The sequence below is a fragment of the Cutaneotrichosporon cavernicola genome (assembly GCF_030864355.1).
Source record: "Cutaneotrichosporon cavernicola HIS019 DNA, chromosome: 7b".
NCBI lineage: Eukaryota > Fungi > Basidiomycota > Tremellomycetes > Trichosporonales > Trichosporonaceae > Cutaneotrichosporon > Cutaneotrichosporon cavernicola.
The window spans coordinates 518538-528697 of NC_083400.1; the positions used below are offsets into that span (position 1 = coordinate 518538).

Consider the following 10160-nt stretch of genomic DNA (forward strand, 5'->3'; position numbering starts at 1 on the left):
CCTTCATCTTCGCGTCGGCGGTCGTCATTGCCGGCGTCTGGAAGCTCCAGGACATTGGTGTCTCGAGTGCGTATTGACCATGGGCTAGATGGAAGAGAGAGAGGGAGAGGTGGATGTGCACTGGTCTAGGCAGTTTCGTTACTCGTGCGCCGACGATTTCGCGCAATACCGACTGCCTCTTCCTCCCCCTTGTACTCCCCCTCCCAACCAACCCCGCACACACTAACCCCAGCCCCCGAGGCCCTCAAGGACCCCAAGAACCCGTACGCCGCGTCGATCCTTGCTTCCAAGGCCCACTAAGCTAGTCGTACTAAGACATGCATGAATAGAAGCGGGTGAGGTGTAGAGTCAGGATGGAGTGGTGAGGGTGCCGGTGGTCAGTTTGATTGCCGGCACACATGTTCCTTCCCAAAGCAGTTGCAACGGGTTGCACTACATTTAGAGGTAGGACCGACACATCTTTAGAGGTAGGACCAACACTTCAAGATTCATTCACGACTACAATCTACTGCTGGACATAGTTCATTGCGCCAAGGAGCGCGCCCAACCCCGCCTCTCCCGAGCCGGTATAGTCGTAATAGTCGGCCATGACAACAGCCCGCGGCCGCTTCCCCTGCACAGCCTGCTGGAGGAGCCAATGCACGATTCTGGCATTGACCCCGTGCATCCCGAGCCCAAATGTCGGCGCTCCAACACCCTTTGCGACCCACTGCGGCGTCGCAAGTGGAAACTTGGCCGCGCTCGAGAAGGCGAGACTAATCTGGCTCCCGGGTGGACAGCAGGTGGTATGCTCCAAAAATTGGGTAACAGCCTCGGCCTTGAGTGGAATGTCCATGGCGCTGTCGAGGCCGTACCAGTCCGAAATACGGACTGGCGTACCGTTGCAATCGCACTCGAAGCCTTCCTTGACACTGTCCGGCCACCTATTGGGGTGGAAACCCAGACCCTCACTCCACGGCGCATTATCCTTCCTCCCAAACCGGGTCATTACCTGTGCTTTACCTCGCACTTCCGAAAGACGCGGTACATGCTCAGTGAAGACGAACCGGTCGCCGTACGTTTTGAGGAGGTCGTAAACGGCCTTGGAGAAGTCGGGGGCGTCCGGCGGAGTTTCCTCCTTGAGCGAAATCATGATAGTCTCGCGCGGGTGGGCGGAGAGGAAGGCGTCGATCGCGTCGAGGTAGACTTTGAGGGTCGAGTATTGGGGCCGGATACCGTGGTAGGCTAGGATTAGAGACGGTGTGGTGGAGACTCACTCTCCAGTTCGCCGGTGGCACTAAGGCGCATCCGGACATCAAGCACTCTCACACCCTCATTGAGCTGGGTGACAACGTCCCGATCTTGGCACTTGCTAATAAAGTAGCCGGTCTGCGCCGAACTCTCATGCGTACCGCAGAGGCTCACGTCGCCGAAACTCCAGTCGTCCGGAAGGGCCGACATGAACTCGAGAGTGCCGGGATAGGCGATCATGACGACCGTATCCTCCCTCTCTCCAAATAAGACGTAGGCGAGCACGTTTGGGGCGGTACATTCGAGCTGGGCCCATCCGCGGCTCCGATCACCAGGTGGAGCAGCGAGGGGAACGGTCACTGAACCATTTCCCGAACCGCCCGAGATGGTGAGCTGGACCTGCGGCGATCCGCCGCGCGGACCGAGTTGGCTCAAGTCGACACCGTTGTTGGCGAGGGGGAGGTTGATTAGCGCGGCTGGAGGGGGCGATCCTTCGTTCGGAGTCTCCGAGACCGAGAGGAAGGCGGCCGAGGTGACTTGCACGCCGTGGGGTGAGAGCTTGAGCGACATTGCGATGTGAAGGTTTAGGATGGCAGGCTGATGTGAGATGGAAGGCTGCGGACCGGACCGATGATGTCATGTGACTGACTTGGGATGCTTGGGATGGGAGGTTTCATGTTGCAGCCTCAGTGTTGAGAAAATCGCGTCTGGTAAGCTGGTGCTCTGGCAAGCTGGTGATGCCTACAGGCGCGGTTTTGTTTTGTTTTCTCTCACACATGCGTGATCACACAGAGTTGAGCAATGGGGGATATCATTTAATAAGCAAGAAGTGGGGCAGAGGGAAGACCTCGCCTGGCGGCCTGGCGGGCCTTGCTTGGGGCTGATTCTGGCTTTGTATTTTCACGTGGCCCCCGTCTCTCTTGCGCTTTCCACGAAACAAGCTTCAGGTAACCTGCCCCACTCCGACGAGCTGACAACTGTAAATCAGAGTATGAGGTTGACGTTGCGCCTCTACTCTCCTACTCTCGTCGGTACCCAGCGATGCCACGGTGTGCGCAGTGCTCTGGTCTATGTTGTGCAGCATCACTGAACATTGACACGTTGGCATCTCGTGTTCCTTGCGACTTGCAGAGCCTTACTGGCCATGACGTCGATTGTTGATTTCATTCATTTGGACGTGTCGCTTTCGCCACCTCCCATCTCCACCAACCATGCCGCGATTATCAGGCGACGAGCTGCTGCCGGGTACAATCACAGACGAGCCCGTGAGTTTCATTGTGGTGGTGATGAAGGCAACTTTTGCTGAATGCGTCCTGCCACAATCACGCCTTCATAAGATGTGCATGTTGGCACGACGCTGACTGCAGACCCCTCTTGGTCGCATGACGCCCTCGCCCTCGCCCCCTCCACCGTACCCCGAGCCCGAACAAGAACGAGACCAGGACACGGCACCCCTCCTCCCCGCACCCATAACCCACACTGGTCCCCAAGCACCCCTCTGCGATCCCCTCCTCTTCGCCTGTACCGACATTGCGTGGCTCGATGCCGGACTGTGTTGCGAGACGATTGGGGCCGCGTTTCACTGTTGTGCAGAGGTGTTTGGGGCGCTGGGACACGCTTGTGTAGATGCTATACCCGCACTACTCGGGGCCTGTGAGGGGTTTGGGGCATGCTGTAATGGGTGGTGACGCCGGCCGTATGCTCTTGCCTGCCTTTGTTTCTGGCGGCCCCAGTCCCTCCGGTATATGGTCGAAGATGACAGATGACAGAGTGGGGCAGCTGGTTGCCTTCCGCCAGAGGACATCGCCCGTTCCTAACTTCCTCATCACACATTATTCAATCTCAACGTCGTCACTCACCCAGATCTCCATCAGTCGCCACCCCCTTCCTTTATCATGTACGCCATTCGTACAGCATCCCGCCCCATCTGTCGCGCCATGGCTTCCTCATCGTATCTCACACGCTCCCTGGCCACCAGCGCCAGCAACTCTAACCTCGAAGTACCAAACGGATCGACTGACGGCGCCGCCACCCCACGCGCCTCCGCACGCAAGCAGCTCCTCACCCTCAGCGAGATCGACCGTCTCCTCACCCATGTATCGCGTGAGTACTACCCGCCAAAGTTTGCGCTAGTCCGTGCATGCATTCAGCGTGGCGTTGATCTACATTGAGCCAATTATCCGCCAGCCCATGCGGCGTCTGTGCGGCGACTACCCAGGCTAACACTCAGAACACTCCCCCAAGACTAGGAGAGACACACCAATGATCATGCGCGCGCACCCCGTGCCGTGGATGAATGCGGGGTGCGGCGCTCCCGAGCTTGAGCCTCCTGCCAGCGAGACGGCCAAGCAGTACCCCCCTCTCAGCGAGCAAGAGAAGGAGAATCTCGGAAAGCCCAAGCCCATGAGCGCCAGCTACACCTCGTTTGACCTTCCACTCGCCACGGACCCGCGCCTGTACGACCTCTACGTCAACTTCTCTGGTGGTTTCCGTGAGTCGCGGGTCCGAGTAATCCGATAGGAGGCGTTTGTCACCTTGGTCATTGCGGATCGCCAATTGGTCAGGGCTCACGCCATAGGTATGGGCAAGCTGCTTGAGAACCTCGACTCGCTCGCTGGCGCCGTCGCGTACAGGCACTGCCTGCCCGTTGAGGTTGCAGCCGACGGGCGCGCGACACAGAACTTTCACGCCGAGGCCGCCAAGGCCGGCCTGTACATTGCAACGGCGAGCGCAGACCGTCTCGACATGTTTGGCGTCCTGAACCATGAGAATGTTCGGTAAGACCTGCCAAGACTTGACGCTGCAGGGCCATAGCTCACACGCAGCGACCTCCGCTTCTCAGGCTTCGTCACGTGGACCGGTAACTCGTCGATGGAGGTGTTCGTCAAGATGGAGGGTACCAGGCCTGGCTCGACCGAGAGCGATACGCTCATGCTGGGCCGGTTCGCGATGGTTGCGCGCGACACGCACACCGGCAAGGCGCGCAAGGTGCCGCAGCTGATTGTCGAGACTCCCGAGGAGCAGTCGCTGTGGGACTTTGGGCAGGAGCACAAAGACCACCGAATGGCGATCGCCAAGCGCACGCTCGACAAGGCGCCACCTGACGCTCGCGAGGCCGCCGAGCTGCACGAGCTGATGCGTCGCGCCCGCGACGCAAAGGACAACACGCTCGATGGCGAGATCATGGTCCCCATGGCTGACACGGTCAACGAAAGCGTCCAGCTCATGTTCCCGCAGGAGCGCAACCTCCACGGCAAGGTGTTTGGAGGATTCCTCATGCGCCAAGCGTACGAGCTCTGCTTCACCACGGCCGCGACATTTGCCCACGCGCCCATGCGCTTCCAGTCGCTCGACCAAATCGTCTTCCGTCTTCCGGTCCCCATTGGGGCAATCGTCCGCCTCACCTCCAAGGTTCTCAAGACGACCAAGCCGACTGACGAGTTTGACAACGAGGCCAAGGCCCACATCATGGTCAAGGCTGAGGTCGAGGACGTCGAGACTGGCGACAGGCAGGAAACAAACACGTTCTATTTTACCATGAAGAAGCCGCGCGGCAAGGTGATCGGACGCACCGTCGTTCCCTCGACGTACTACGAGACGATGCAGTACCTCGAGGGTAGCCGCCGTCTCGAGGTTGGCGACGAGGTTCGCAAGCTCTACATGGCGCGCACGCCTGCCAACGAGGAGACGGGCGCGTAAGCGCGTAGCTGGGGGGAAATCGGTGTGCCTGGTCGCGACTGGTTGTCGTGACAAAGTCGGGCTGCGAGGTGCAGTCATTGAATTGAGCAGCTGATTCCATTGATTGAATGGGGCAGCTGGGAATATGTACCAGTACAAAAGCATTACCTATAGAGCTTTATCTGGCGACGAGTTGACGAGTTGCATTGATCTCTTATCTTGATGTTGGAATGAGTGAAGAGGTTGAGAGGGGTGGATTGGTGCCTGACCGATTGGAGACCCTCTCTTGTTTCTCCTCCTTCCTTGGGCCCGGCTGAGCACTGCTTCTTACCTCTTGACCTCGTTACATTCAACCAACCCACTCGTCCTCATCTCAATCAAATCCAATCCTCAACCTTCAATCCTCCTTGATATCACTCCCTCTCCCTCCCCCTCTTCCTCCATCAAAGTCATACAAGGGCTATCCATCGCCACGCGCACACTAGGCGCCACCTCCCGCCTCCACCCGTCGCCACTCAACATTCCGGCCTCCCCTACCATCCTCCCCTCTCCCATCAACAACCACCCCCTCCTCTTAACACCTCCCACCAACCCCTCCCTCTTCCATCATATCCACTCGCCCGGCGCTTCGCGAAGACGATGACGGCAGTGTCGCCAAAGCCGTTGTCTCCCGGCACACACGGCACACCCATTATGGAATGGGACGAGGCACAGGTTAACGCGTACTTTGTCAGCTTGGGATTGAAGCAGTATGAGGAGGTCATTTATGGTGAGTGCGCTGCGTTGGGAAATACGGCGCGCGTCTGGAGGAGTTGGCCGGGAAGCGGGCACGCTACGCGTCATCGCCGAGATGCGGCCAGTTACTCCACTAGGTCATCACCCTCCAACCGCCCTCCCCAGCTCCTTCTTCCCCGCTCGCACTCTCAGTTGCTAACGCTACCTAGAACACGGCATCACGGGCGAGGTGCTGTGCGCCCTCGACAACGAAACCCTGGTCGACCTCGGGATGACTTCGCTCGGGCATCGGCTCAACGTCCTCCGCGCCGTATTCGAGCTCAAGAAGGAACAAGGCGTCGAGATAGGCGAGGACGACTGGCGGCCACAAGGTGCGCTCACGAGCACGAGCGGGCTTACTGACCGTCAGAAGAAGTAGTGTTTGAGGCGATGGAGACGGCAGCTACGATCGACAGGATGTGGAATCTTGTGCTGGATCAGCGTGAGTCGCGTCGAGCGCCCCAGCCCCATCACGCTCCCCTTCGCTGACAACCAGAGGAGCGACTCCAGTCTCTTGAGAAGGAGCAGTTCCGGTTGATGCGTGCACTCTCAGACAACGGCATACAGCTACCACCACCCATGCCGACCCTCGTCCAAGTGGCCGATACGTCAACAGCAGGGATGACGTACTCGTTCGACTCGCCCAGCCACATTGGCGTAGGCCCACCACCATCATCACAAAGCAAGCTGCAGTCCAGCATGCCGCCTCTCACCAGACTCGCGAGCGGGACTGTCGTGCGCTCCAACTCCAGATCAGAACGGAACGACGGCGCGTCGACAGCCCCACTACCCTCCAGTCCGACACCTCCAGTGGAGCCAGCACCCGCGCCCTCTGGCGGATCGTCTCATGGCGCGCGCGACGCGGCCCACTCGGCTGCCAAGAGCTTCCGTGTGACGATGGAGGACCCGTGCTGGAAGGTGCTTCCTGCCGCGCTCAAGAAGTACAAGATCAACGACGATTGGAAGATGTACGCGCTCTTCATCTGTTACGGCAACACGGGTGAGTCACGCCATCAGGCAGAGCTGACGCGCAGAGAGATGCTTGAGTTACGACGAGAAGCCGCTGCTGCTGTTCCAAAAGCTGAAGGAGGGCGGGCAGCGGCCCGTGTTCATGCTACGGCATATCGTAAGTGCTCCCCGGATCAGTGTGCTGATGAATCAGCGCGACATCAAGTCGCCCATCGCGGTGGCGCAGCAGAAGCAGGCGATCAAGCTTGGACTCCCAGCAAACTCGACCGCAAATCTCCTTCCTCAGTTGGACGCTCCAACTCCATCACCCACAAAGGCAGCCGGATCACCAGGCGCCACAAAGGACGGGGCCTCTGGTGGGCACACGCCAGGCGAAGGCGCGTTCCCAGAGATGCCGTCTCCCGGTATGCGCGACGGTGAAGCGGTGGCCAACGGATCTAAAGAGAGCAAGGAGAAGGAGAATGGCACAGCCGCTACCACACAACCGCGCACCCCTGTTACTGGCACGCTCATGGACAAGGATGGCAAGGTGCACAAGGTCACGTACGCGATCAGCATCTACCCGTACATTGCCGACCGGCAAGACGAGTTTGATGTGGCGGTCGGCGCGGCGTTTGTCGTCATGTCCAAAGCGAAGGGTTGGTGGTTCGTCCTCAAGGACGCCGAAGGGAGAGGCAACATCAACTCGGAGACGACCAAGAGCGCCTGGGTACCAGCCGGGTGCTTGCTGGAACTCACAGCGCCGATCGCCAGTATCTCGCCACAGTCGCCCGGATCCATTCCCGGACGCGCACCCATCCCACCCGCCAGCATCATGAGCTCAAGCTACCCCGGCGTGGTGCTCATGAACCACACGGGCAAGGACGCGCACGAGCTCGCAATCCGGGAGGGCGAGAGAGTGCGCGTGTACAAGAAGTACTGTCACTGGAGCTACTCGTGCGTCTAACAAAAGTCTGAACTGACGGCAGGATCAAGGAGGACACGGGCGAGCGCGGCTGGGTGCCCGCGTGGTTTGTCGGCAAACTCACTGGCGCAAGCCAGTCAGCAGCGCCACCCCCGAGTACGAGCGGCGGTGGCAACGAGGCCCCGCCACCATACCAAAACGGCAGAGAGGAGGGCGAGAAGAAGGAAGAGTAGTTGATGACTGTGACGATTAATGCATGTATGTCGTGTGTGTGTGTAGAGTACGAGTGCTATCGAATGCAGAGTCCCAGCTATTCAGAGTGGGGCAGTGGAGTAGGTGGAGGTGAATGGTGGAGGTTGGAGAATGAGCTTGCGGAAAGGACAATTTCAGCCAAAGACCATCTCATCCATCAACATCTCATCAGCAAGCAATGTCGCTACGGCCCCTCGTCTCCAGGGGCCCAGCATTATATCTGTCGGCTCTATCATGCGGTCGGCGGCCTCGACTCCCCCTCCCCCTCTCCTCCTCGGTCGGCCTCCAACGAACCTTTTTAACTTCGACCCTCTCCTCCCTCTCCGAAGCCGTCGGTTCCACCCCCCTCCCCGGTCTCCTCGCCTCCTCCCCCTTACCCCTATGGGGATCAGTCTTCTGCCTCGCCCTCACTGCACGATTGGGTATCACCTTCCCCCTACAGCTGTGGCAGCGACGCAGGGTGTGGCGCGCACGCAAGTTCGTCGTGCCCGAGATGAAGCGGACCAACGACGAACTCGCCGTCAAGATGGCGATTGAGGGGAAGAAGGAGGGCTTGACGTACGATGAGTATAGGAAGAGACTGAAGGATGAGGTAAGCACCAGCTAGTTGAACGTGGCCATTCCCTTGCACTCGACGGTGCACCTCTCTCCTACACCGCACTCTCTCTTCCCCCTTTCTCCTCCTGATCCTCCTCCCCTTCCCCCCAGACCGCTCACATCAGCTCGCAACCCGCCAGGCAGCGCTGCACAAGAAGTACAGCACACACCCCACGACCACGATGCTCGTGCCCCTCGCAGTCTCAGTCCCCCTCTTCATCGTCATGAGCATGACGGTCCGCCAAGCTGTCACGACGTACCCCGAGCTCGCGGCGCAGTCTTTTGCGTGGATCGAGCACATGGGTCAGCCTGACAAGATGTGGATCCTGCCGATGGTGGCTGGGCTGTTAGGCTTCGGAAACGCCGAGCACGCAACGTCACGTTACGAGGCGAGGAAGGAAGCTGCTGAGGCTTCGTCGTCTCCGTCCTCTGGGCCCTCCTCTCCTCCCCCTCCCCCCTCCTCTTCCCCCTCATCATCCCCCGCTTCTTCGAAACCGCCTCCCGCCTCCGCGCCTCCTCCGTGGCAGTCGAAGACTCGCAAGTTCTCCACCACGTCGGTGCGGGACGACCAGCACAGCGGCCCACAACATTTCGGCAAGCGACGGGTCGCGGCAAAGCCACGTGCAGTCGCGCAGATTCCCGGCGCGCCAAAGCCCATGCCCCAGCCGGTCAAGGTGAAGAGGGTAAAGGGGCCGCAGGCCGCCGACATGGTAGAGGAGACGCACTGGGTCGCAAAGCTGGTGCCACAGAACCGCGAGTGGATCCAGAAGGCATTGACGATGACGCTGCGCGGTGCGAGCTTCCTCGTCATTATTGTGGGATTGCAGATGCCTGCGGTGAGTCTAGAGTGATCCGCTGCGTTCGGGCCGGTGTGGGTCGGCGAGACTGATGGGATACGCCCATTGTGTCCGGGCCGCTTTCCTACGACCATCTACTTGATGGCAGCTATTGTCCCCTGATCCGCTAAGACTTTCGTGTCGAGCTGACCCCAGGCCGTCGTATGGTACTGGACGTGCAGTATGAGCTTCACGTTCCTCCAGAACATCTACTTTGACCGGGCGGACCGGCAGGAGCGCGCCGAGGTCGAGGCGCTCAAGCGGGCATAGACTGCCAGCCGACCTCCGTTGAGGCAAGGGCACGGCCGCAGAATAGATCATCAATATGCATAGCTACGGCCTGAGCTGACGTACTGAACGAGGCGGTGCCACTGGTCACATCAGCACCCCATTCGACCACGAGCGGATCAACTAAACCTTACTCCATTGTCGCCTGGCCATCTTACACTCCAGCTGACAACGACTACATTGTCGCGGGGCAATCATAAACCGCCGCTGATGCCATGTATTGCAGCCGGAACTCATCACTCATTCCAGCCAGTTCCTCACAGTCCTTCCTCCTCATCTCCATACGCCGCCTTCATATCCCACTCACAATAACGCAAACGCCTCGCACTTCCTCTCCATCATCACTCCCTGAGAGATATAACCTACTGTTCTCTCCGTTTCTCTACACCAAACATCTCTTCCTCCCACTCCACTCCTCTCTCATATTTAGCTCAACCTCTGAAGTTGCACAGCACGAAGTAAGGGCCAACAGTGAGTCCTCTCTTCGTGTTCGCCTCAGCCTCTGTCCCCTTGTTGTCCTCCCCCGCCCAAAAAAACAACCACAACCTTCCTCCGGGCCAATCTCTGTTTGGCAGCCTTGTTTGGTTCCTCCTCCCTCCAGCGCCTTCGCCACCACCCTCTTTCTTGTGGCA

The 10160-nt window shown here is 59.2% G+C and overlaps 4 protein-coding genes across 4 annotated transcripts; 3 read left to right on the top strand and 1 right to left on the bottom strand.

Annotated features, from left to right (window-relative positions):
- Positions 1-505: 505 nt before the first annotated feature.
- CcaverHIS019_0704310 (uncharacterized protein) lies at positions 506-1800 on the bottom strand (the record flags this gene model as incomplete). Its single annotated transcript, XM_060603863.1, has 2 exons — positions 506-1224; positions 1257-1800. The coding sequence occupies 2 exons, from the start codon at positions 1798-1800 to the stop codon at positions 506-508; spliced, it is 1263 nt and encodes a 420-aa protein (XP_060460115.1).
- Positions 1801-2441: 641 nt separating this feature from the next.
- CcaverHIS019_0704320 (uncharacterized protein) lies at positions 2442-4929 on the top strand (the record flags this gene model as incomplete). The annotated part of the gene is made up of 6 exons (XM_060603864.1): positions 2442-2495; positions 2598-2883; positions 3232-3333; positions 3461-3721; positions 3809-4007; positions 4056-4929. The coding sequence occupies 6 exons, from the start codon at positions 2442-2444 to the stop codon at positions 4927-4929; spliced, it is 1776 nt and encodes a 591-aa protein (XP_060460116.1).
- A 618-nt stretch (positions 4930-5547) lies between these two features.
- On the top strand, positions 5548-7788 carry CcaverHIS019_0704330 (uncharacterized protein; the record flags this gene model as incomplete). The annotated part of the gene is made up of 7 exons (XM_060603865.1): positions 5548-5677; positions 5853-6014; positions 6053-6124; positions 6179-6682; positions 6717-6808; positions 6845-7587; positions 7620-7788. The coding sequence occupies 7 exons, from the start codon at positions 5548-5550 to the stop codon at positions 7786-7788; spliced, it is 1872 nt and encodes a 623-aa protein (XP_060460117.1).
- A 512-nt stretch (positions 7789-8300) lies between these two features.
- On the top strand, positions 8301-9510 carry CcaverHIS019_0704340 (uncharacterized protein; the record flags this gene model as incomplete). The annotated part of the gene is made up of 3 exons (XM_060603867.1): positions 8301-8399; positions 8530-9240; positions 9397-9510. The coding sequence occupies 3 exons, from the start codon at positions 8301-8303 to the stop codon at positions 9508-9510; spliced, it is 924 nt and encodes a 307-aa protein (XP_060460118.1).
- Between the last annotated feature and the right edge of the window lie 650 nt (positions 9511-10160).